Source organism: Oncorhynchus clarkii, chromosome 4 (genome assembly GCF_045791955.1).
Source record: "Oncorhynchus clarkii lewisi isolate Uvic-CL-2024 chromosome 4, UVic_Ocla_1.0, whole genome shotgun sequence".
NCBI lineage: Eukaryota > Metazoa > Chordata > Actinopteri > Salmoniformes > Salmonidae > Oncorhynchus > Oncorhynchus clarkii.
In genome coordinates this window covers 75,543,673-75,569,740 of record NC_092150.1, presented here as the reverse complement: position 1 = coordinate 75,569,740, position 26,068 = coordinate 75,543,673, and the positions used below count along the sequence as shown (strand labels likewise).

Sequence of the window (26,068 nt, the reverse complement as noted above, 5' to 3'; positions counted from 1 at the left end):
GTCACGGTCCGCACAGCACTGAAGACGACGTCTCTAATGAGGCTGCCCACTGCGCTGCTCCTCTACTGTGGAGTGTGACTGGAGCGAGAGAGTGTGTGTGTCTGTGTAAGCAGGAGTATTTGAGGCATCCAACTGGGTTGCTACAACGCGGAGCGGCTCTTACTCGGTGTGGTCTCTTGTGTGTGTTGCGTTAAAGCGGGAGGCCTCCCCTCTGTGGGATGATGGTTCCGTAATCAGCTAAATGGCCTGATTCTAAATGCCTTGAACCCAGATCCCACTACACACACACACACACACAACTGAATCACATCTCTAATGACAGAAGGGACTGGGTATTAGCGCTCCGTTCTTTAGGACCCTGTGCGGTGTTGTGTTTTAACTGTGCTCTGGGCGGTGTGTGTGTTTTACAAGCATTTCACTACACCTGCAATAACATCTGCTAAAAATGTGTCTGTGACCAATAAAATGTGATTTGATTTGTTGTACTCACTGCTGCTGCAGTGCTGCTTGTCGATGGTCTGTCCCTGAGTGCTGTTTCCAGCATTCTCCTCTACAGCCGGCTTCCTGGTGGTTACCACGGCAGCCAGGGGGACAGGCGGCAAGGCCGGAGTCTGGAGGTCTGCAGATAAATCACCAGATCAATTAACACACACACTGAAGGGGATGTAAGTGTACAGACAGACACTGAGACAAAACAGCATTCATCGATTGATAAATCCAAATAACTAGAATCCAGTGGACAACTTCATGTACTTTGGTCTGTGCGTTTGTGTGTGTGTGCGTCAGAGTGCCTCTAAATGTCCCTGTGAGTCAGGCTGTCTGAATAAGAGGAATAAATGTGAGGTATCAAACCAACGTCAGGGAGCAGACATTTCCATTCTAACACACTGATACTTAGCACACACACACACCTGCACTTACACACTTCCCCGACTCCAGGTCAGAGCAATATAATCCCAGATGAGGTTTAGCTGATGCAACCCAACACCAGGCGATCCAACAGCACAAACTGATACCTTCAGCATTTCTCACTGCTGAATTCCCTGTCAGACAGCTAACTTCTGCTCCTAAAATATTCATTTGTGGGAGAGGCTGTGTGTGTGTGTGTGTGTGTGTGTGTGTGTGTGTGTGTGTTGTCTTTCTGAGAAAGGAGACTTTTAGCCTTAACGGTTAAGATGAAAAGGTTGGAAAATCTCTTATGTGGTAAGAGTGTATCGCCCTGCACACAACCCGTTCTCTCTTTTCCCTTCACCCCCCATTCCAGCACCATCACAGGAGGGGCTTGCCTCAGTTATGCACACTATGTGCAGTGTGTGTAGATTTTCACATGATCCTGTATGTGTGTTTGTGTGTGTGTGTGATGGCGTGTGCGTGAGTGTGTGTGATTGCACGTGGTTGAGCGTGTGTGATTGTGTGTGTAGAATCAAGCAGCATATGTACATGTTGTATAACCAATTACCTATGACTACTAATACTGTCCCTCTATCCTCCTTGTACATGTGCACTAATTAGTTTGTTTGTGCATGACAGTCTCTCTTGACTTTACATATGAATAAATGATTGGATCCCATTAGAGGCTAGTTATGTAATCGCCAATCACCCTGGAGCAGTGAACACACTGTTGACTAGTGGAACATCATGAGCTACTACATATGCCCATAGGGCGGTGCACAATGGACCACGCACCGTCCGGGATAGGGGTGGGTTTGGCCGGGGTAGGCTGTCATTGTAAATATGAATTTGTTCTTTACCGACTTGCCTAGTTAAATAAAGGTTCAATTAAATAAACATAGTACAGCACCTTGGAATATAACACCACTCCCTCTGTGTGTGTGTGTGTGTGTTCCTCACCCCTCTTTCTGTGCGACTCCTTGATGTCCTCACAAATGCGGTGGAACTCAGGGTCGAGCTCTGAGGCCAGCATGGCGTGGGCCGTGTCTTTTAGACTACATGCTCTGTGGCGGATGATCTTATCTGGAGGGAGAGAACAGACTGCCATGAACACACACATTGGCATTGTAGAAACATTACAGCAACAGTTTAAATGACTTCGCCCTGTAGAGTCATATGACAGCTCTTATTATTATCATCATCATCATATAATTCATTCCTTCGTCTCCCTGCCTCTGACCCTCACTAGCCTTGCCTCTCACAACCCTCCCTCTGCTGGACACAACACAAACTGCTGGCTGTGTTGCTGCCTGGCCCCCAACACTGGGCACAAGGGATTATACTGTTCTCTTACTGTTTGGATGGAGACAAAAGAGCTGCCTTTGGTGGTGACTTAGGAGACAAGCCTCAGGAATACAGTCAATCTTATCCTCCCTTCTCACAAAGACACACATACTGAATATCTAAACACAGACAGAGACCGGCACACACCTTCCCTCTAACATCATCAAATCTTGTTTTATCCTAAAAGGCAAATGTCTGAGGGAAAAATAATATGAGCAGCAAAGAAGATGAGACGTAGAGTGTTTGCACTCGTGTGTGTCCACGTGTGTCCACGTGTGTAAACAGATGTCCTGCTCTCATTATGCCACCCAGCCAACAGGTACAGACAGAGGTCCAGAGGTCACCATCTGACAGCTTCTAACCACTAATTAAAAGACGGCCTAATTGCAGCAGTGTGTATGTGTGTGTATCGGTACTATTCGTCTGTCAGAGTGTGAGGTGACAGGTTGCAGGGTGAGTGTTGAGTGGAAGTCTGTTCCATTATCGAACCCTGTCACTTCTGTGGAGAACTGACAAGGACATTCCGCCACCTCCCGGGTGCTGTGTAGACAGAGTTTGTTGGCTGTGAGTTTGATGATGTTTGGGCGTTTTCCTCTAGAGGTGGAGCGGGTTTGACAGTGTAGAGCGGATATATTTGGTTTTCTAACACAATGAAGTGAGAGAAACGCAGGGGAAAAAGACATTCCTGCAAGACTGCAGAGGACAGCCTCAGCTTTGACTCCAAACAGAGGGAGAGGAGGAGAAAGATGAGAACAGAAAGAGGGGAAGTAGAAGAGGCACGATAAACCAACCAATTATCGACCATACGAGGCAGGGGCATCAGTTGGGTAAGGCAGAGTTGCAGACACCATACCCTAGCTCAAGACCAAAAAAATGTCAAAGAAGGCTACAAAATAGTCGACTAACATCATTACAATCCCGATTCAAATTCAACGGCTGTTAACGTATTGGCTTTAGGACCATCAGACAGTTTGCTTTGCTGGTCAGACAATTAGGCAGTGCACCGATTGCTTTGAATTGGATATTGAACTCTGCCTTGTAAGCCTCGTGGTTTTATGCACCAATAGGCTACTGGAAGATAAGCTTCCCCTAAAGTACATTTCGCAAAGTTAGCTATATAAATTACTTGTGCCTATATATAAATATTTCTTACTGTGGATTGTTACAATCAATTTCATTAGTGCGCAGGGCAAATAGCCAACCAAATAGCCTACCAAATAGCCTACCAAATAGCCTACCAAATAGCTGAATGTTGAGTTGAAGCGGTTAGTGTAAAGCAGTTAAATAAGCCTAATCGCAATATTTCTGAACATAAATAGTAGGAAAAACATAGCTTAGGACAATGGCTATTGCTGAAAAGAGAAGACAAAGAAAATACTAATCTGTCTATAGTTATCAAAATTCTCAACCAATTGAGTGAACCGCAGAGCATCTTACTGGCACCAGCCGAAAGCGCAACTCATCTTACTTGCACCAGCGGAAACTGCAGCGTATCTTACTGGCACCAGCGGAAACCGCAGCGCATCATACTGGCACCAGGAGAAACCGCAGCGCATCATACTGGCACCAGGAGAAACTGCAGCGTATCATACTGGCACCAGCGGAAACCGCAGCGTATCTTACTGGCACCAGCGGACAGGTGAGTGCACATATTCACTGCCTTTATCATTGGATCAGTATGACTGGAAAGTTTTTGGGGGACAATAACTTCCTCCTAACAGGCTAGAAGGACATCATATTTGCGTCTCCCATTTTCATAAGATTAGACTAGATGGTTGCATTCAAGACAAGGTCATTTTACATTGGTCAGTGTCAGCAGAGTAGGCTCCACATTCTTGCCCTATTAAAAAAAGTTGCTTATGTCTCCAGTCATATAAAGTGTAGTAGAATTGCATGGAATGTGTTCATAAAAGACCACATTTTTCACATGCAAAGAAAGAAGAACCATCTCTGATTAGGCCTACTCTGTCACTATGTGCTCAGGCATGCATTGTGATTGAGATATATTAGCCTAAATTATGACTACGCAATCTACTCATAACATTAGAAATAGTAGCCCATCTTAAATTAGTCTGTAAATGTGATGATAGAGGCATGCAATCCTTTATCATAAAAAGTTGACATTTTAAGGTGAAAAAAATTGCTTCCCCAAAGTTGAAACTCATGTGGATGTCTGTGGATGTCTATTTGAAGTCGGCCTTGTGACTTGATAGTGTGTACTATGCATTTATTTCACATTCCAGTGTAAGTTCTGTTCCACAAGTAAATTAGTCCATTTATGATGAGGTTTAGTAGTGGTTGGCATTGTATATGCTGTTCCACAGACCTTTAAACCTAATATTGCGTGACAATGTCATACCCTATGTTTAGCTGAACTGACACCACCGTTCGCATGCATTTGGCTGATATCGTTCATTACAATAAGTAGCTTATACTAGAGAAATATGAAGTAAAATTAAATAGGTTTGCTAATATGAATGCTTGTTAATGGGACAATGGACTGCTAGAACCATCAAACTAACAAATTGGTCCATTTATGGTAACCACATTCCATTCAGTCACGAGAGCATTAGTGAGGTCGGGCATTGATGTTGGGCGATTTGGCCTGGCTCGCAGTCGGCGTTCCAAGTCTTCCAAAAGGTGTTTGATGGGGTTGAGGTCAGGGCTCTGTGCAGGCCAGTCAAGTTCTTCCACACCCATCGACAAACCATTTCTGCATGGACCGCGGTTTGTGCACGGGGGCACTGTCATGCTGAAACAGGAAAGGGCCTTTCCCAAACAGTTGCCACAAAGTTGGAAGCACAGAACTCTAGAATGTCATTGTATGCTGTAGCGTTAAGATTGAGCTCCAGTATGGCACAGCGGTCTAAGGCATTGCATCTCAGTGCTAGAGGCGGCACTACAGACCCTGTAATTGCGACAGACGATTTTTAGGAACTTCAGTATTTGGCGATCCTGTTAGCTAAACTTGTGTGGTTTACCGCTTCGCGGTTGTTGCTCCTAGACGTTTCCACTTCACAATAACAGCACTTACAGTTGACCAGGGCAGCTCTAGCAGGGCAAAAATGTGACAAACTGATTAATTCTGCCAATGTTTGTCTATAGAGATTGCATGGCTGTGTGCAAGATTTTATAAACCTGTCAGCAACAGGTGTGGCAGAAATGGCCAAATCCACTGATTTGAAAAGGGTGTCCACATACTTTGGTGAAGTAATGTATATAGGTGTGTTTCAAAAAGCCATCAAGTCTGAGAAAATTCCAACATGATCAAATGTGATTGCACTGGGCTGGACTCTATTCCCAGGGACACTAGAGGATGGAGTCTCGTACTGGGTTTACTTATTAAAACTCCTTAATTGCATTTTCCCCTTTAGTGCATCCTTTGTGGCCACTGCATTTAAACAAATGACAGGGGCTCTCCACCTGCCTTTCGGTTACTGGCCCAACACTAACCACTTGGCTACCTGCCGTGTGTGTGTGTGTGTGTGTGTGTGTGTGTGCGCGCGCACGTGCAAGTAAATCTACATTTAACTGAGTAGCAAGCCGTTAGAAATGACCTTCTTTGGTTTAGTGGGCGCACAGATTTACAGTATCCCAGGGAGATTCATTTGAATTGATTGGTTGTCGGGTCCTCAGTCTCTAGGCTTTCATCGCTATGGCTTTCAATTATTGCCACAGCATAGTTATTCCATTGTGACAGACACAGAGGGAACTTCAGTTTTTCCCACAGCGTGGGAATTATTCATAAGCCTGAATCCATACATACAACTTTTACTTTTACGTAAGCACCAACACAGCCCGCGTGTTTAAATAATGTATGCTATTCTAATTGATTTGACAATACTTTTTTCGCAAGTCTTCAACTGTGTGGGATTGTGTGTGTGAGACTGTGTGCACATGGCCCCTGCTTCTCAGGGTGTGTGGGTAGTAATGTAGTGTAGTGTGTGTGAAGTGCTTTTTCCTTTTATCTGGCTACACTGGCAGTAACAGTGGTGCAGAGGATGAGGTTGAGATAAAAATGGATTGAAATGGGCCACTGAGAAACAAAAACATTCTCATGCAGATGCAGCTTTGCAGAGAGAAACAGCAGAGATACTAAGCTGGGGCGATGATAGTTTTAAGGGGTTCTGTCTCACTGTGCATATTATTTCAAGTTGAGCGATGAAAGAAAACCAATTCCAAGTTGTCACTGCCTTGGAGCACTTTCATAAATCATAATGAATAAGACTCATATCTACTACATCTAATTACTTTTGTCACAGTCAAATGTATCAGATGAATAGCTGGGATTTAAATTCTCCTGTGTCATCGTACATGGGTAAAGTGTTAAGTGAATGGAAACGGCAGCAGAAGATAGTACTGATAATTGTTGGTGTGTGACTGTGACTAAACAATGTTTAGGTTGGTTAGAGACAAGACAGAGCTAGTCTTCACTAGATAAGCCTTGCATGCCACTATGTTGCATAGCTGCAGCGTACTAATAACGTAAGTCTGAGAAACTGACACCGAATCACTCAAGACTGACAAGCTAGGCACATCCCCGGTTGGATCTACAAGCTAGGCACATCCCCGGTTGGATCTACAAGCTAGGCACATCCCCGGTTGGATCTACAAGCTAGGCACATCCCTGGTTGGATCTACAAGCTAGGCACATCCCTGGTGTTATCTACAAGCTAGGCACATCCCTGGTTGGATCTACAAGCTAGGCACATCCCTGGTGTTATCTACAAGCTAGGCACATCCCCGGTTGGATCTACAAGCTAGGCACATCCCCGGATCTACAAGCTAGGCACATCCCCGGTTGGATCTACAAGCTAGGCACATCCCCGGTTGGATCTACAAGCTAGGCACATCCCCGGATCTACAAGCTAGGCACATCCCCGGTTGGATCTACAAGCTAGGCACATCCCCGGTTGGATCTACAAGCTAGGCACATCCCCGGTTGGATCTACAAGCTAGGCACATCCCGGTTGGATCTACAAGCTAGGCACATCCCCGGTGTGATCTACAAGCTAGGCACATCCCCGGTTGGATCTACAAGCTAGGCACATCCCCGGATCGATCTACAAGCTAGGCACATCCCCGGTTGGATCTACAAGCTAGGCACATCCCCGGTTGGATCTACAAGCTAGGCACATCCCCGGTTGGATCTACAAGCTAGGCACATCCCCGGTTGGATCTACAAGCTAGGCACATCCCCGGTTGGATCTACAAGCTAGGCACATCCCTGGTGTGATCTACAAGCTAGGCACATCCCTGGTGTGATCTACAAGCTAGGCACATCCCCGGTTGGATCTACAAGCTAGGCACATCCCCGGTTGGATCTACAAGCTAGGCACATCCCCGGTTGGATCTACAAGCTAGGCACATCCCCGGTTGGATCTACAAGCTAGGCACATCCCCGGTTGGATCTACAAGCTAGGCACATCCCCGGTTGGATCTACAAGCTAGGCACATCCCCGGTTGGATCTACAAGCTAGGCACATCCCCGGTTGGATCTACAAGCTAGGCACATCCCCGGTTGGATCTACAAGCTAGGCACATCCCCGGTTGGATCTACAAGCTAGGCACATCCCCGGTTGGATCTACAAGCTAGGCACATCCCTGGTGTGATCTACAAGCTAGGCACATCCCTGGTGTTTTCTACAAGCTAGGCACATCCCCGGATCTACAAGCTAGGCACATCCCTGGATCTACAAGTCCTCACATCCCTGGATCTACAAGTCCTCACATCCCTGGATCTACAAGTCCTCACATCCCTGGATCTACAAGCTAGGCACATCCCTGGATCTACAAGCTAGGCACATCCCTGGATCTACAAGCTAGGCACATCCCTGGATCTACAAGCTAGGCACGTTCCCAAATGTGGATGTCTCCATAATTATGTTACTACTGACTTATGTTGCTGGTAACATTACCAGTAGCATACATTATGTTAGTCCCGAGAGGTGCACCAGATGAGCTATACAACTAAACAATATGGGTCCCAAATGGCACCCTATTCCCTTCATAGTGCATTACTTTTGACCAGAGCCCTGGTCAAAAGTAGTGCACTATGAAGGGAATAGGGTGCAAGTAGGGCATAGCCAAAACCTTAATCCCTCCATGTGTACCTGAGGGGTCCTTGTCAGGGTTGTACTCCAGGGCATTGCTGCAGATCAGGTCTATGTCCACCAGGAAGTCATTAGCCGTCAGGTATTTATGGGTGTCTATCTTTGTCATGACAGTAGACAGATCCATGGGCTGACGGATCACCTCCAGGTAGTCTGACACCTAAAAGGAGTCACAGTCCTCACAATTTAAAGTGGTGCTATTGACTCCATTTAAATCAAAAGAGAAATTGGTTCAGCAGTGTCAATTCACTACAATCAGTGCAACACTCAAATGGAGACAAGAGGTAAGAGGGGCAGAAAGAACTCAATTCACAAAGCAACTTTCCTAGGGTGGCACACGCCCATCTTTCTATTTCTATCTACTGAGTTATGCTACCATATCTACAACAACAAGCCATCTATGTGTTGTTGCCCACCTCCTCAATGTCGACAGGTTTGCTGAAGATGTTGAAGCGTTTGTCTACAGCAAGGCGCCTGGTGACGTCCCTGAGGAACAGACGCAGCTCTCTCAGAGTGCTCTCCTCCTGGTCAGCCAGACGACGCTGCTCCTCGGGGGAGAGAACCCTGGCGTCCAGGGTCTCTGCTACCGGTAGCACCTCCTCACACTGCAGAGCTAGAGAGAGAGAGGGGGGGGGGGGGGTTAGAGAGTGGGTCCCCCTTCAGATCTTCTACTCTCAGCTGATCCATGGGGGAAAGCTGAGGTGAGACACAGAGGCGAGGGGGGAACACAGCATTGATTTCTTTCTAAACACATCATCATCCCATCAGCAACAACCCTGAACCACCAAGTCTCTGGCCCACAGAGTGATAAATGTGATGAATTCCAAATCAACCTCTAACCCCTGTAGATGTGAAATGATTGGGAAGGAAGAGTGGGAAAATGAGAAGGATTGGACAACAATATGGCAGTTGTCTGCCATTCTGAAACTGAAAATTCTACCCTGCCTCACTCACCCTCTTCGCCTCAGGCAGTGATAGTCCTGCTTCACTTTAGCATTAGCATCATCTTCCGTCCTGCTTACTAACGATCAACTGTGAATGTAATTATGGGTAATAGTGATGGGTTTATAGCGGGCTCCCTCTCTCCCCTTGTTTCTCCCCAGTCTCCCTCACACTTCTACAAACAGCTCCTGATGGAAGTAGGGCTGCTGTTTTATTCAGGGGGAACCCCCGGAGAGGACAGAGTGGGGACCTCACACACACGATTTTAGAACACCTACTAATTCAAGGGTTTCTTTATTTTTACTATAACTTTCAAGGCAAAGGGTGACTACTTCTTTGGCTTTATATACACATACACTGCTCAAAAAAATAAAGGGAACACTAAACTAACACATCCTAGATCTGAATGAATGAAATTCTTATTAAATACTTTTTTCTTTACATAGTTGAATGTGCTTACAACAAAAATCTCGCAAAAATTATCAATGGAAATCAAAATTATCAACCCATGGAGGTCTGGATTTGGAGTCACACTCAAAATAAAAGTGGAAAACCACACTACAGGCTGATCCAAATTTGATGTAATGTCCTTAAAACAAGTCAAAATGAGGCTCAGTAGTGTGTGGCCTCCACGTACCTGTATGACCTCCCTACAACGCCTGGGCATGCTCCTGATGAGGTGGCGGATGGTCTCCTGAGGGATCTCCTCCCAGACCTGGACTAAAGCATCCGCCAACTCCTGGACAGTCTGTGGTGCAACGTGGTGTTGGTGGATGGAGCGAGACATGATGTCCCAGATGTGCTCAATTGGATTCAGGTCTGGGGAACGGGCGGGCCAGTCCATAGCATCAATGCCTTCCTCTTGCAGGAACTGCTGACACAGTCAAGCCACATGAGGTTTAGCATTGTTTTTCATTAGGAGGAACCCAGGGCCAACCGCACCAGCATATGGTCTCACAAGGGGTCTGAGCATCTCATCTCGGTACCTAATGGCAGTCAGGCTACCTCTGGCGAGCACATGGAAGAAATGTCACCCCACACCATGACTGACCCACCGCCAAACCGGTCATGCTGGAGGATGTTGCAGGCAGCAGAACGTTCTCCACGGCGTCTCCAGACTGTCATGTCTGTCACGTGCTCAGTGTGAACCTGCTTTCATCTGTGAAGAGCACAGGGCGCCAGTGGCGAATTAGCCAATCTTGGTGTCCTCCTACGGCCTCGTCCACGTCTCCTGATGTACTGGCCTGTCTCCTGGTAGCGCCTCCATGCTCTGGAAACTACGCTGACAGACACAGCAAACCTTCTTGCCACAGCTCACATTGATGTGCCATCCTGGATGAGCTGTACTACCTGAGCCACTTGTGTGGGTTGTAGACTCCGTCTCATGCTACCACTAGAGTGAAAGCACCGCCAGCATTCAAAAGTGACCAAAACATCAGCCAGGAAGCATAGGAACTGAGAAGTGGTCTGTGGTCACCACCTGTAGAACCACTCCTTTATTGGGGGTGTCTTGCTAATTGCCTATAATTTCCACCTGTTGTCTATTCCATTTGCACAACAGCATGTGAAATGTATTGTCAATCAGTGTTGCTTCCTAAGTGGACAGTTTGATTTCACAGAAGTGTGATTGACTTGGAGTTACATTGTGTTGTTTAAGTGTTCCCTTTATTTTTTTGAGCGGTATATATATATATATATATATATATATATATATATATAGTAGAATAGTGAAAACATCAAAACTATGTTGCTACTTTTAGTAACCAAAAAAGTAGCCCCCCTTTGCTTGGCGGCTTTGTACACTCTTGGCATTTTCTCAACCAGCTTCACCTGGAATGCTTTTCAAACAGTCTTGGAGTTCACACATATGCTGAGCACTTGTTGCCTGCTTTTCCTTCACTGTGCAGTCCGTCTCATTCCAAACCATCTCAATAGTGGTTTCTTTGCAGCAATTCGACCATGAAGGTCTGATTCACGCAGTCTCCTCTGAACAGCTGATGCTGAGATGTGTCTGTTACTTGAACTCTGAAGCATTTATTTGGGCTGCAATTTCTGAGGCTGGTAACTCTAATGAACGTATCCTCTGCAGCAGAGGTAAGTCTGGGTTTTCCTTTCGTGTGGCGGTCCTCATGAGAGCCAGTTTCATCATAGCACTTGATGGTTTCTGCGACTGCACTTGAAGAAACTTTCAAAGTTTCTGAAATTTTCCGTATTGAATTACCTTCATGTCTTAAAGTAATGATGGACTGTCATTTCTCTTCGCTTATTTGAGCTGTTCTTTCCATAATATGGAATTGGTATTTTACCAAATAGGGCTATCTTCTGTATCCCCCCCCCTACCTTGTCACAACACAATTGATTGGCTGAAATGCATTAAGGAAAGGAATTCCACAAATTAACTTTTAACAAGGCACACCTGTTAACTGAAATGCATTCCAGATAACTACCTCATAAAGCTGGTTAAGAGAATGCCAAGTGTGCAAAGCTGTCATCAAGGCAAAGAGTCAGACTGCAGAGAAGGAAAAGCAGCCAACAAGTGCTCAGCATATGGGAACTCCTTCAAGACTGTTGGAAAAAAACATTCCAGGTGAAGCTGGTTAAGAGAACGTCAAGAGAACGTGTGGGACCCCTGCTTTGCATCAATGAGGATGCTGCGATTGGCGCTGCTTTATTTCCATTTGAAAGCCACGGTGTACAGCTCTTTTAAACTGAGAAGGAACAGAGGAAAAAAAGGGAGGCTGGAGGAGAGTATAGGGATGTTAATGGTAGGGGAGGTTGGGGAGTGTCGTAGAGGGAGATGTGAGAGAGATGGGAGTACTACAGGTGCTGTTACGACTTGTCAGCCCTCCTGTTACATTCTTACTAGGCCATAGAATGTATATTTTCCACGTGAAGGAAAAATTAAAGGACTCAAGAGCACAAAGAGAAATTTAGCTGTACAGTGGTTTGAGCAATGTGTGCGTCAGGAGAGAGGAAACGGAAAGACAGGATGAAAGATTCAGAAGGTACACTGAAATTCCCATTCCAATTTGGTTGACTTTGGGAAATAACTAGAATTTAAATGGAATTGACCCAACCCTGGTGTGTGTGTGTGTGTGTGTGTGTGTGTGTGTGTGTGTAATAACCTGTAAGTCTCTGCGTGTGTGAATGCATAGTACCTGTATGTCTCCTGGGTAGCGATGCTCTAGCAGCCTGTACCAGTAGCAGGTCAGTGAAGAACCTTCGTCTGTCCTCCTCTCCAGGTGGAGACAGACTGACCACCTCTCCGTACGTCCTCTGGAACATCAACTTCACCTGGGAGAGACAACAACATCTCCACTGTAGAAACAGCTCAGTTCCACTATATCCAATGGATTTGTGCCTGGTGTATGGGATCAGAATATTTGTATTGGATTTGTCCAGACTTGGTGTTGAGGGAAAAGCCAATGTAATATTGAAGACAATTGTTTTGAAGTGTCAAGGTCAGTAACAGTAGACAGATGTTGAATGAATAAAAGGTGGTAGGACAGTGCCTCCAACCCATTAAACAAAAGCTTGCCCACGCTGTCATAAACTTAAGTTGGGAGCACGTACTGTACATAGCAATGTGTGGGTTCTTCTCTTGATCTGTAAAACAATATCACAGTAATATATGATCCTGCTTCATTCACCACCTGTTGCCTTGTTACTGTTGAGCCACTCACTTTCTACAACTTTACTTTTCAAAGCTCAATGATTAAATTAGCGGTTCCCAAAGGAGCTACACAAAGCCGGGATGGAGCAAACATCAATAGTATGCCACAATGAGAAACGCTGAATTTCAGATAAAGGATAAACAAAGATGTGTTCCATGAAGAGGATCGATGGGGTTTTTGATATTGACCGTCAATGTTAGCTTGTCAGTCTGTCTAGCTGCTACAACAAGACCGCGGGTGGGTGTGTGTGTGTGGGTGGGTGGGTGTTAGACAAGTTCAATCTTCGTCTCTCCCGAGCCCGTACGGGAGTTGTAGCGATGAGACAAGATAGTAGCTACTAAAAAAACAATTGGATACCACGAAAATTTGGGAGAAAAGGGGGTAAAATGTATTTTAAAAATAAATAATTAGAAAAAATCTTAACAGAATTATTTCACAATACTGACTACGGATCAGATCCTAGAGAGATACTACCACCTACGGCTGCAAATGTTGAGGTGGCTTATTCTAATGCTTACCCAATAAAAATGCACTAAATCACCAATTTGGCACATCATTGCTCATGTTATATTTAACAAATTACAGACAGTAGCCTACAAGTAGCAACATAGAAATCAATTGATTGAACATCAAATGTCTTCAATATGATTGAAATAGGCCTATAGCCTACTGTTTATATTTTAATGCAGTAATCTCGATTCTAATTTGAAGCATCTTTTTATATGTTGCTTGTTGATATCAATTGCAAAGACATGGGCAACATTGTATTTGTAGTCCACTTCGTTCTCAAGTTATTGGCAGTTACAGAGAGATTCTCTGTAACAGAGATATTCTCACACAATTCTGTGTGTATAAAGTGACAAGGAGGACAAAACAAATATCTAACGACCCACTTAGATGTTCTACGAGTGGTCTGAGGCAGGCGTTAGATTCCGAATGTTTTCTAGTGCAACGTTAATAACGATGGTTTTGGGAAACAGCTTGGACATTTAACTATGTTCCTACGAAGGTTCTAACAATGAACTTCGCCTTAAGATGCTTTTGGGGAAACCGGGCCCTGGACTTGTCTTGTAAAACACTTTTGCTGTGTGCTTTTAGTTTCTGTCTGGTTCTGCTTCAGCTAGTTTAAGTCAATGTCTAGTGTTTGTTAATGCTTATACTAACTGGCATCAGGGCAACAACTTCATGGTTGTGCTTTATTCAAGTTGTCCTAACTTGTCCATTTTAGTCTTCAACCTTCTGTCTGTTACCTGGAGTTGAATGTTGAGTAGTTAGGTAGAGAGAGAAGCCCACATCCCGGCTCCATTGGTGTGTACATGTCTCAGTCAACCCATCAGAAGATGTGTTGTTTTTAGGAATGCAGTATTCATGAGTTGGGATCAGAGGCTTTAGGAGAAATCTAATTCTTTGTACAAGTACTTCAGAGTGGGTTTGGGAAGGTTAGTAAATATACTGACTCAACAAGACTAACAGTACAGACAGACAACTACTGGGCCAAAAGGTAATGACCCTTCAGTGGTCAGCTTAAGTTACCAACCTGGTGTTGAAAGCCAGTCAGCCAACTGAGCTAAAGCCTAGGCTTTAATGAGTCTTCAGGATTTAGTTAACCGACAGTATAGTACACAACCCTAGACTTCCATGTCGGGAATGTGTTTTAAAGAGCTTGACATCCAATCACTGTGCAGAACACCCTGAGGGGGTGGGCTTACACAGCTTCTATTCCACAGCCTGCTGTTCACCTCCTAACATATCTTCCCTGTCTCTCAGATTCATTCCATCTTTCTTTCTCTTTGACAAGTTTGTTTTCTCTTTCTCTCTCCCTCTTCTCCTTTCTTTCCCCATCTCTTGGCCAGAGACTCCTTGGTGGGGGATGGAGAAAGTGAGGGATGGAAGAGAAAGGAAGAGGGGGGTAGAGAGAAAGGGATGGACGGAGGTGTGTTAGGGAGAAAGACAGTAGGGGAGCTTCTGTCTGCAGAACACACAAGGTAATGATTTTACTCCAGCTTGCCCAAGGAAGGCAGTGGAGTATGCAGGGATGTGTGGAGGGAGAGAGGAGAAAGGGATGAACAGAGGAGGGATGGAGAGAGGAGAGGTCTACCTGGCTGAGGATCAGTGGCACACAGCAGCCAAGCCTCTGCTGCTCTGGAAGAATAACAATTCCTTTGGTCTGCTAAAATAAAAAATGTTCTCTCTCTCCCTCCCTCTGCTCCTCCAGCTCTCTCCCCGCTCACTTCTCTCCCCCCTCCACCCTTTTTCTGTAGTGAACAAGACAGAGCTGCCACTCAAGAGAGACATGAATTGATCGATAAACACATTTTAAAAAGAGAAATGAACAATACAGTTGGAGAGGAATTGATTAGGTATCGTGGAGTGTGTGGGCACGTTTCTGTGTTCAAATGTTCCATTGAATTGCAGCTTGATTATGGCCTCACCACCAGCTAAAAGACAAGCAGAAAAACAGAGGGGGATTATCTTCCCCTCTCATTACTAGTCGGGATACAGTTTGTCAAAGTGACAAAGTAGAATTTTTAAGCATTTTAGCTAACCCTAACCCTTTTCCTAACCTTATTCTCCTAACTTGCTGCGTAAGTTCTCCGAACCTGCTACGAAAAGTCTATTCTGACATAAACCGTATCCCATCTAAACTAAAAACCCTCTCCCCAATCCAGTATTCATTGTTTTCTAAGAACCCAAAATTGACTCTTGGTTTCACCCTTCATGCCTTCTAAACTAAAGGCTTCAAACAAAGAAACTAAAATAGTGTGCGTGTCTCTGTTGCCATTGTTTTCAATGACAGCTGAGATCTATGGGTGTCTCTCAGGCCTTTACAATAAAGACAGATACATTCTGTACTTCAGAAGCAGCTACAGCTCATTGAATGGTTTAAAACACAAGTTTAAATCAATGGTGTTGCCACCATTCTTGTATTGGCTGTGCCTGCTGTTCATGGGTTTTGAACACACACATCCGCACTACTGCATACTCCTGCCAGCTCCACGGGTGGAGGACTAGTGTGTGTGTGTGTGTGTGTGTGTGTGTTGGGGACATGGATGATTCTACGGAAGTGTGACAACGCTGACAGACCACACACTGGAACTCGCTCTGCCTCTGAAGGCCAGCAATGAGTCACTCTGATCAGGAACAAAGATCCCCTACAAGCTCCTTTAACCTCCAACCTTCTCCCACTACCTGCACACTTACCCACCTCTATCCTAGCTTTAAGGCACTCTTTCAGCCTCAGACACCCCACCCAGCCCCTAACTACCCACCCTCAGAAACAACCATCACCAACTCATCCAGTCCTACTCCTAGCTGCAGCCCAGATGCTGTTTACGTGGGTATGGATTCCAGACATGTGCTGGGGAGACTGGCAGCTGGGACCACCTGCCTTCCCCCTCTGTTGCACTCTCCCTGCGCATCACTCTCCCTCTTCCAGACTGGTACTGTAAGAGTGGTGGTGGTGTTGTGTAGGGACAAAAAACCCTGTCAAAGAGAAGTGCTGTCACCAATGTGTGCCAGAACACACCCCATGGAAGGACAGACTAAATTTCAAACTTCAGCTGACCTCATCTGTACCAACCAACCAGACAGACACACAGACACACACCCTAACCCAAATCTAAAATCAGTACATTTAGATTTTTACATCAACAAAAACCTTAAATGAATTACATGTTCATCTCTCTTATCAAAATTAAGAGAAACAAATAGATTTAGTCAAGTAGTTTTTTCCAAAGTGCCTTTCCCAAAACGTATGTATATTGTCCCAAACAATACTCATTTTTTGTTTTTATTGGCCCCACTGCAATCGCGACCCCGACAAAAAATCCCCGTTTTGTGGTCCCCCCAATGGTTAGTTACAGGTTTTATGTGAGTGAGTGAGGAAGAGTGAGGAAGAGTGAGAGAATAGGAGGAAACCAGAGACAGATAGAAAACCCATCTATCCAACAGACCAGGTTCCCCCAATGCTAATGAGTCGACCATAGTGAGACAAACACTTCCCCCTGCAACACCCCGCGTAGAGCAGGAGGGCATGTAGGGCCAACTGCTGAGAGCTCTAGACAGCATGTACCAAGGGGTGAAGCTTTGAGCTGCCAACCCCCAGATGTAATTATATACATACAGTTGAAGTTGGAAGTTTACATAAACTCAGGTTGGAATCATTAAAACTCATTTTTCAACCACTCCACAAATTTCTTCTTAACAAACTATAGTTTTGGCAAGTCGGTTAGGACATCTACTTTGTGCATGACAAGTACTTTTTCCAAAAATTGTTTACAGACAAATTATTCCACTTAATCACAATTCCAGTGGGTCAGAAGTTTACAAACACTGTTGACTGTGCCTTTAAACAGCTTGGACAATTACAGAAAATTATAGCATGGCTTTTGATAGGCTAATTGACATCATTTGAGTCAATTGGAGGTGTACCTGTAGATGTATTTCAAGGCCTACCTTCAAACTCAGTGCCTCTTTGCTTGACATCATGGGAAAATCAAAAGAAATCAGCCAAGACCCCAGAAAAAAATTATAGACCTCCACAAGTCTGGTTCATCCAAACGCCTGAAGGTAACACGTTCATCTGTACTAACAATAGTACGCAAGTATAAACACCATGGGACCACACAGCCATCATACCACTCAGGAAGGAGACGTGTTCTGTCTCCTAGAGAAGAACGAAAAGTGCAAATCAATCCTAAAACAACAGTAAAGGACCTTGTGAAGATGCTGGAGGAAACGGGTATAAAAGTATCTTTATCCACAGTAGAACGAGTCCTATATTGACATAACCTGAAAGTCCGCTCAGCAAGGAAGAAGCCATTGCTCCAGAACCGCAATTAAAAAGGCCAGACTACGGTTTACAACTACACATGGGGACAAAGACTGTACTTTTTGGAGAAATGTCCTCTGGTCTGATGAAACTGTTTGGCAATAATAACCATTATTATGTTTGGAGGAAAAGGGGGGAGGCTTGCAACCTGAAGAACACCATCCCAACCGTGAAGCACGGGGGTGGCAGCATCATGTTGTGGGGGTGCTTTGCTGCAGGGGGGACTGGTGCACTTCACAAAATAGATGGCATCATGAGGCAGGAAAATGTGGATATATTGAAGCAACATCTCAAGACATCAGTCAGGAAGTTAAAGCTTGGTCGTAAATGGGTCTTCCAAATGTACAATGATCCCAAGCGTACTTCCAAAGTTGTGGCAAAATGGCTTAAGGACAACAAAGTCAAGGTATTGGAGTGGCCATCACAAAGCCCTGACCTCAATCCTATAGAAAATTTGTGGGCAGAGCTGAAAAAGTGTGTGCGAGCAAGGAGGCCTAGAAACCTGACTCAGTTACACCAGCTCTGTCAGGAGGAATGGGCCAACATTCACCCAACTTAATGTGGGAAGCTTGTGGAAGGTTACTCGAAACGTTTGACCCAAGTTAAACAATTTAAAGGCAATGCTACCAAATACTAATTGAGTGTATGTAAACTTCTGACCCACTGGGAATGTGATGAAAGAAATAAAAGCTGAACTAAATCATTCTCTCTACTATTATTCTGACATTTCACATTCTTAAAATGAAGTGGTGATCCTAAAACCGAACCAAAACCGGGTGTGCACGTTCGCCATCGATCATAAATTTATTTTGTCACCCTACACCAAACGCTATCACAACACGCAGGTTAAAATAACAAAACAAACTCTGAACCAATGACATTAATTTGGGGACAGGTCAAAAAGCATTGAACATGTATGGCAATTTATCTAGTTAGCTTGCACTTGCTAGCTAATGTGTCCTATTTAGCTAGCTTGCTTACATTTATTTTGCGACGTGTCCAGTCTGGTCAGCATGTAACTGACTGAAGACAGGGAATCTTTACAAGAATCAAATGTCAGGAATTGTTTAAAACTGAGTTTAAATGTATTTGGCTAAGATGTATGTAAACTTCCGACTTCAACTGTATATATCCTTTTGTTGTTTGACTAGCAAGAAGATCTCTCTCTCATGAGTGAATGTAAATTGTCTGGTGGCGATTATATGAATTGTTCGGCAGTCTAATGGTTTGGGGGTAGAAACTGTTGAGGAGCCTTTTGGTCCTAAACTTGGCGCTCCAGTACCGCTTGCCGTGCGGTAGCAGAGAAAACAGGATGACAGAGAGACGGAGATAACGAGATTGGGGGAAAGCGAGTGGTGAAGTGAAAATATGATGAACACTAAGTGTGTGTATATGTGTGTGTGCAAGGAAAAATGTGGTGCCGAGCAGTATTTTTGGAAATTTTTCTGACCCATTGGGTGCGTAACCTGATTAGGGCGTCCACCCACAGTGCTCAGAATGACAGAAATCACATTTAGATTATGGTAATTCATCTTAACAGAGCATGCAACTTGAGGATGTAACGATGTGCATCTTTCTTAGCAAATTCCGATGCGCACTTTGAAGATGTTAGAAAAACTGCATTTACTTTTCCTCAGCCAACAACATGGGTAACGAAGAGCAAAATCACTAGCCCAAGTCAATCAACCATCCCCATAGTATTCTATTGGTTAGCTTGTCGTTTTGGGCGAATAAGAAATGGACTATTTGAAACAGACTCCGGGACATATTTTACACACACACACACATTTTTTAAAGCAATGAAGCTGATGCAACAAATGTTTAGCTTAAAATTATGATAAATTATTTCTTCACATTATAAGCACAGCAATGCACACAATGCAAATGTTGGTCCGTAATGCAATTAGCTTGAAAACACCATTGTCAAAAGCACACTGCACATGCCAGTGACAGAGATCAAAATATCCATTAAATCTAGAAAGAGGGGAGAGCTAAAGATGCAACAACTAATACGACTTGCTAATGACTAGGGTTGTGCCTTTGGCTACTGGACAATGAAATAAATAGGCTAGGCCTACTGGTTTCAAATTGCAAATGGAAGTGTTTATAAAATAATTGGTTGGATATTTGGCTAGGCTACTTTGAAGCAAGGTAAGACATGCCTCACAATATGAAGGGAAACGTTCAGGTTTCAAATAATCAAGTATATGTCTTCAAAATGCTTACTGCCTCCAGGCCATTGCAGTGGTCTGACGTGCTGTGACGTGCTGTGACGTGCTGTGACGTGGTGTGACGTGGTGTGACGTGGTGTGACGTGCTGAAGCCTATATGCACTTGAATGGCGAATGGGAAGCATGTTTCAAATTACCAGTTGAAAAATAAAAATAGCTATTTTCAAATTGTGGCCTTCAAAGAAAACTTTAAGACGCTATTGCATTTAGAATTGCTATGCAATGATTGGGCTTATAAAAGCACGTCTCACTCCAGCAGCAACTACTAAACTGTTACAGAACCGTAGCAGTAGCTCTCACACCGTCTGACAGATGTTTCGCTTACAGGTTCTGTATCTGTATGCTGTGCGCGTGTGATAAACATAACTCATTTAAATGGCAAAAAAAGGCCCAGACTTTCACCGTTTAAACGATCAACTCCAAACCAACGTTGAGATGTTCAGACTGCCCCGGTTTAGATTGCTTGTAAAAGGATTTGATATGTATACTTCTTGAACAAACGATTTTAAATCCTTCCCCTTTAACTTTTAATATCTTCTATTCATTAGATACACTACATGACCAGAAGTATGTGGACACCTGTTCATCGAACATCTCACTCCAAAATCATGGGCATTAATATGGAGCTGGTCCCCCTTTGCTGCCATAACAGCCTCCACTCTTCTGGGAAGGCTTTCCACTAGATGTTGGTACATTACTGCTATAACAGCCTCCACTCTTCTGGGAAGGCTTTCCACTAAATGTTGGTACATTACTGCTATAACAGCCTCCACTCTTCTGGGAAGGCTTTCCACTAGATGTCGGAACATTACTGCTATAACAGCCTCCACTGTTCTGGGAAGGCTTTCCACTAGATGTTGGTACATTACTGCTATAACAGCCTCCACTCTTCTGGGAAGGCTTTCCACTAGATGTTGGAACATTACTGCTATAACAGCCTCCACTCTTCTGGGAAGGCTTTCCACTAGATGTTGGTACATTACTGCTATAACAGCCTCCACTGTTCTGGGAAGGCTTTCCACTAGATGTTGGTACATTACTGCTATAACAGCCTCCACTCTTCTGGGAAGGCTTTCCACTAGATGTTGGTACATTACTGCTATAACAGCCTCCACTCTTCTGGGAAGGCTTTCCACTAGATGTTGGTACATTACTGCTATAACAGCCTCCACTCTTCTGGGAAGGCTTTCCACTAGATGTTGGTACATTACTGCTATAACAGCCTCCACTCTTCTGGGAAGGCTTTCCACTAGATGTTGGTACTTTACTCCGGGGACTTGCTTCCATTCAGCCACAAGAGCATTAGTGAGGTCGGGCACTGATGTTGGGAATGTTATTTGTCTGTTAGGGTAGGCTAGGCCTTTTTCATTTCACTTGTCTGTAAAGTAAGTAACTTCCATCACTAGGCGACCAGAACTATCAAACCTAGCCTGCAAGCTGCCTGCACGCAGACCACTCATTAAAAAAGTACGGTAACGTTTGTTAAATATCACAACTTACCGAGACATTTAGTACAAAGAAAGCAAATATTGCTACCCTACCATAAACAACACTGCAGGACATCAGCCAGCAACATTTGTTAGTGTCAGGGAAACAATAGAACACTATAACCAGGAGCAGAATTCTACTGTCTGAAAAGGTAGACACTTCTAATGCGGTACTTTAAAAAAAGTATTGTCTGAAAAGTTATGAATTATTGACATGCTACTGTAGCGGCATTCTCTCTCTGTAAAGGGTCGCGGTAGCCATAATTATATTGCCCGGCCCTAGCGGTGATACATACGTAATAGGACTATTATTCTGCATTATCACTTTTTCTTTTAAGTCTGTTTAAAACAGTCAAATGTTTTCCATTTGTCACATCCCTAATAACTATATACATTTGCATATTATAACTCACCAACAGTAACTATTGAACCGTTCAAGCTAGAGAACCCAAAACCAACTTCCACACGTTGAAGATATCCTAACTTAAATTCTTTAAAATATTTATCAAATTATGTCAATTAGCATAAAACAACTCACCAACAGTAACTCGAACCGTTTAAGCTAAAGACACCAAACCAACTTGCTCGTGTTCAGGCTATACTAACTTCAAATTATTAAAAACCTTTATCAACTATAACTACGTACATTTGCATAAATTAGCATTAAATAACTCACCAACAGTAACTATTGAACCGGTCAAGCTAGAGAACCCAAACCAACTTCCACATGTTCAGGCTGTCATAACTGCACATTCTTAACATTTAAACTATAAACAGTGGTTATTAGCGTAAAACGCAATGGATCAAAAGACCAAAAATAAGAACACAGTGGTAGACATTTTAAATGCTACCACTCTTTAACCATTTCAGCTGCAAACATTAAAACATTAACATTTTCATAAGTACTTTAAAACAAGCACACATTTTCTTTTGGAATGTACTTTTCAATTATGCAATGGGATTTATTTTAGTTTTTTCCTGGGCAACTGGTGCCAGATTTTATTTATCGGCTTTTCATTTTATTTATTTTTTAAAAAAAATCGGCCAAAAGCCGGCTATTACCGGCTAACAGAAACCCTGGTGTGTTTAGCCTACCTCCTGCGGTAGCTGTGTGTAGCAGGTGTCTGTGGTGGCGAGGATGAGGAGGGGGGTGAAAGAGGGGACGTCCTGGAGCAGAGAGAGAAAGGTGTTCTTTACAGTGTCGCTAACCGAATCCCACCAATCACAGATGTGAGGCATGAACACCACACTGGGCACGCTCCGACGCGCCTCACAGAACACCTGACGGACACACACAACAGCCAAACATCATACATTTGCGATATACATATTTGCGATCTGATTGAGTGTGTGTGTGTGTTTATATATGTAGAGGGTTGTGTGTTACCTGAGCGCAGGACTCCTCAGGTGTCTTGGCGCTGACAGAGTAGAGTGTGGGCAGGTCTAGACGGTGGACAGACAGCTTGTCCAGGTGGTGTAACACAGCAGGGGCCAGGTGAGAACCCTGTCCTGAGCCGGGGGGACCCGCCAGCAGCAGGCGAGGCCGGTACGACGTGGGCTGGTGGAGAGCTGATCTGGAGGGAGAAGAGAGTGAGAATCAGCTTCTCTTTTTTAAATGTCCTAACATTACCAAATAGGCTATCAGTCTCAAGTTGATTGATTAAACTAAAAATTGTTAGAGGACTATAATCATATTTCAAAATCTTTAAACATATTATCTGATATAGATGGCTAAAGTACCTCGTAGATTGATGTGAATCTAAGAGAACATTTATCTTCCCTCTCCTGTATTGATGACAGGACTGAAGGATGACTAATGGTTTTAACTTTGACTTTGCTCATGTCATTCTCCTTGTGGCCACAAGGTGGCATTAAAATGCACTGATACAGTGGGGTGTGTGTGGCTAGGGGTAGAGGTGTGTTGTGTAGTCAGACTCACGTGGTGAAGTGTAGGAAGGGTGTGTGTGCCGTAGAGGGGTGTGTGTGCATCTTAGGGGATCCAGGCTGGAGGTGGTAGATGGAGGGAGCTGCTCCATCCGTCTCCTCTTCACTGAACTCCTCCTCTAGCAGATTGTCAATGTCTAGTAGGAAGGAAGGTCAGGAGGAAATACTGTCAAACAAACTGTGTGCCACCTAGAAATACATCTGAAAACCCAGATGTGAAAACTCCTTCGCATTGAGTTGATCAGGCTGTAGATTGAGGCCTGCGGAATGTTGTCCCACTCCTCGTCAATGGTTGTGCGAAGTTGCTGGATATTGTCGGGAACTGGAACACGTTGTCGTATATGTCGATCCAGAGCATCCCAAACCTGCTCAATGGGTGACATGTCTGGTGAGTATGCAGGCCATGGAAGAACTGGGACATTTTCCACTTCCAGGAATTATGTACAGACCCTTACAACATGCCGTGCATTATTATGCTGAAACATGATGCGATGGCGGCGGATGAATGTCACAACAAATGGGCCTCAGGATCTCTGTGCATTCAAATTGCCAACAATAAAATGCAATTGTGCTCGTTGTCCTTAGCTTATGCCTGCCTGTCCATACCATAACCCCACCATGGGGCACTCTGTTCACAACATTGACATCAGCAAACCGCTCGCCCACACGACACCATCTGCCGGGCACAGTGGAAACCGGGATTCATCTGTGAAGAGCACACTTCTCCAGCGTGCCAGTGGCCATCCAAGATAAGTATTCGGCCACTGAAGTCAGTTACGACCCCGAGATGCAGTCAGGTCGAGACCCTGGTAAGGACAAGAAGCACGCAGATGAGCTTCCATGAGACCATTTCTGACAGTTTGTGCAGAAATTCGTTGGTTGTGCAAACCCAGTTTCATCAGCTGTCCGGGTAGCTGGTCTCAGACGATCCCACAGGTAAAAAAAGCCAGATGTGTTTTATAAAATTTCCACAAAAATGTTTAAGTCCTTCCAATTTAAAATAACTCCTATTAACAGCCCATTGAGCAGAAATTACTACAGCAAGGGGGGGAAACTAGAGAAAGCTCTGGTCTTATTAGTAGAGACATGGTTTATTAGGAAGGACGGTGGAGTGGTAAATGGGAAGTTATTAAAAGAAGCATGAGAGATAGTACAACTCCCAGTAGATATGGGGTGAGAGAGAGCAAGAGAAAGTGGGGGGGAGCAAAATAGGGAGCAAAAGGAGAGACGGACAGAAAGAGCAATCCCCAGACGGGTAGAAAGAGCGATCCCCAGACTGGTAGAAAGAGCGAACCCGTACCTCCTCTACTCTCCCTGTGCTGTGATTCTGCATGGGGGAAGACTCGGAGCAGGACCTCCAGCACTGTGTCCAGTGTGTTGGCCAGTAGGGGGCGTATGTTTGGGGACAGGGCTCGGCCTGGAGGGGCCTGGGCTCTCTGGGAGGCTGGGACGATGGTCCGCAAGGCGCGGCTGAAGTCCCCAGGCCCCAGCACGATGGTACTGATAGAGACAGATAGATCAATAAATGAATACTTGATCCAGAATGGAAATTCAGTGTCAGCAGATCATACAGATTTAGGGGAGAATTCTAACTTCCACTTCATTAAAAGTGTGTATTAAACATGCTTTGATGTCAATGGGAGACTACATGGAAAGTAAACTTAAGTGGAAGTTAGGATTGGCCACATGCAGACAAGACAATGGATTCCAGTCCATTAATATGGACTTTCAGTTTCCTCCTCTCCATGGATACCTGACATCCAGCTGCAGCTTAACACTGCTGCCGTAGATCTGGGGGTAGCGCCGCCGCAGCGCCGCCAGGGCCGTCTCTGTGCAAAGTGCTTTGATGTCGGCACCGCAGTAACCTGGAGCAAGGGAGTGGTGTCAATGAAAGTACCGAAAAGGAAGTAAACTAAACATCTACACTACCGTTCAAAAGTTTGGGGTCACTTAGAAATGTCATTGTTTTTGAAAGAAAAGCAAATTGTGAGTCCATTAAAATAACATCAAATTGATCAGAAATACAGTGTAGAAATTGTTAATGTTGTTCATGACTGTTGTAGCTGGAAACGGCTGATGTTTTATGGAATATCTACATAGGCGTACAGAGGCCCATTATCAGCAACAATCACTCCTGTGTTCCAATGGCATGTTGTGTTAGCTAATCCAAGTTTATCATTTTAAAAAGGCTATTTGATCATTAGTAAACCCTTTTGCAATTATGTTAGCACAGCTGGAAACTGTTGTTCTGATTAAAGAAGCAATAAAACTGGCCTTCTTTAATCTGGAGCATCAGCATTTGTGGGTTCGATTACAGGCTCAAAATGGCCAGAAACAAAGACCTTTCTTCTGAAACTTGTCAGTCTATTCTTGTTCTGAGAAATTAAGGCGATTCCATGCGAGAAATGCCCAAGAAACTGAAGATCTCGTACAACGCTGTGTACTACTCCCTTCACAAAAGAACGCAAACTGGCACTAACCAGAATAGAAAGAGTGGCAGGCCCCGGTGCACAACTGAGCAAGAGGTCAAGTACATTAGAGTGTCTAGTTTGAGAAACAGATGCCTCAAGTGCTCAAATGGCAGCTTCATTAAATAGTACCCACAAAACAC

At 44.3% G+C, this 26,068-nt stretch overlaps 1 protein-coding gene across 2 annotated transcripts in view; it reads right to left on the bottom strand.

Annotated features, from left to right (window-relative positions):
• The window catches only part of LOC139407287 (ATPase family AAA domain containing 2B), a 154,225-nt gene that overhangs the window by 96,756 nt on the left and 31,401 nt on the right, over positions 1 to 26,068 (bottom strand). For both annotated transcript variants that reach the window (XM_071150930.1, XM_071150931.1), the window contains exons 15-24: positions 25,211 to 25,322; positions 24,758 to 24,957; positions 23,453 to 23,594; positions 22,901 to 23,087; positions 22,609 to 22,794; positions 12,449 to 12,584; positions 8,765 to 8,961; positions 8,349 to 8,508; positions 1,852 to 1,974; positions 491 to 619 (exon numbers count right to left, since the gene is read on the bottom strand). In XM_071150930.1, the coding sequence (XP_071007031.1) occupies positions 491 to 619; positions 1,852 to 1,974; positions 8,349 to 8,508; positions 8,765 to 8,961; positions 12,449 to 12,584; positions 22,609 to 22,794; positions 22,901 to 23,087; positions 23,453 to 23,594; positions 24,758 to 24,957; positions 25,211 to 25,322 (1,572 nt within the window). The remainder of the gene's footprint in view (positions 1 to 490; positions 620 to 1,851; positions 1,975 to 8,348; positions 8,509 to 8,764; positions 8,962 to 12,448; positions 12,585 to 22,608; positions 22,795 to 22,900; positions 23,088 to 23,452; positions 23,595 to 24,757; positions 24,958 to 25,210; positions 25,323 to 26,068) is intronic.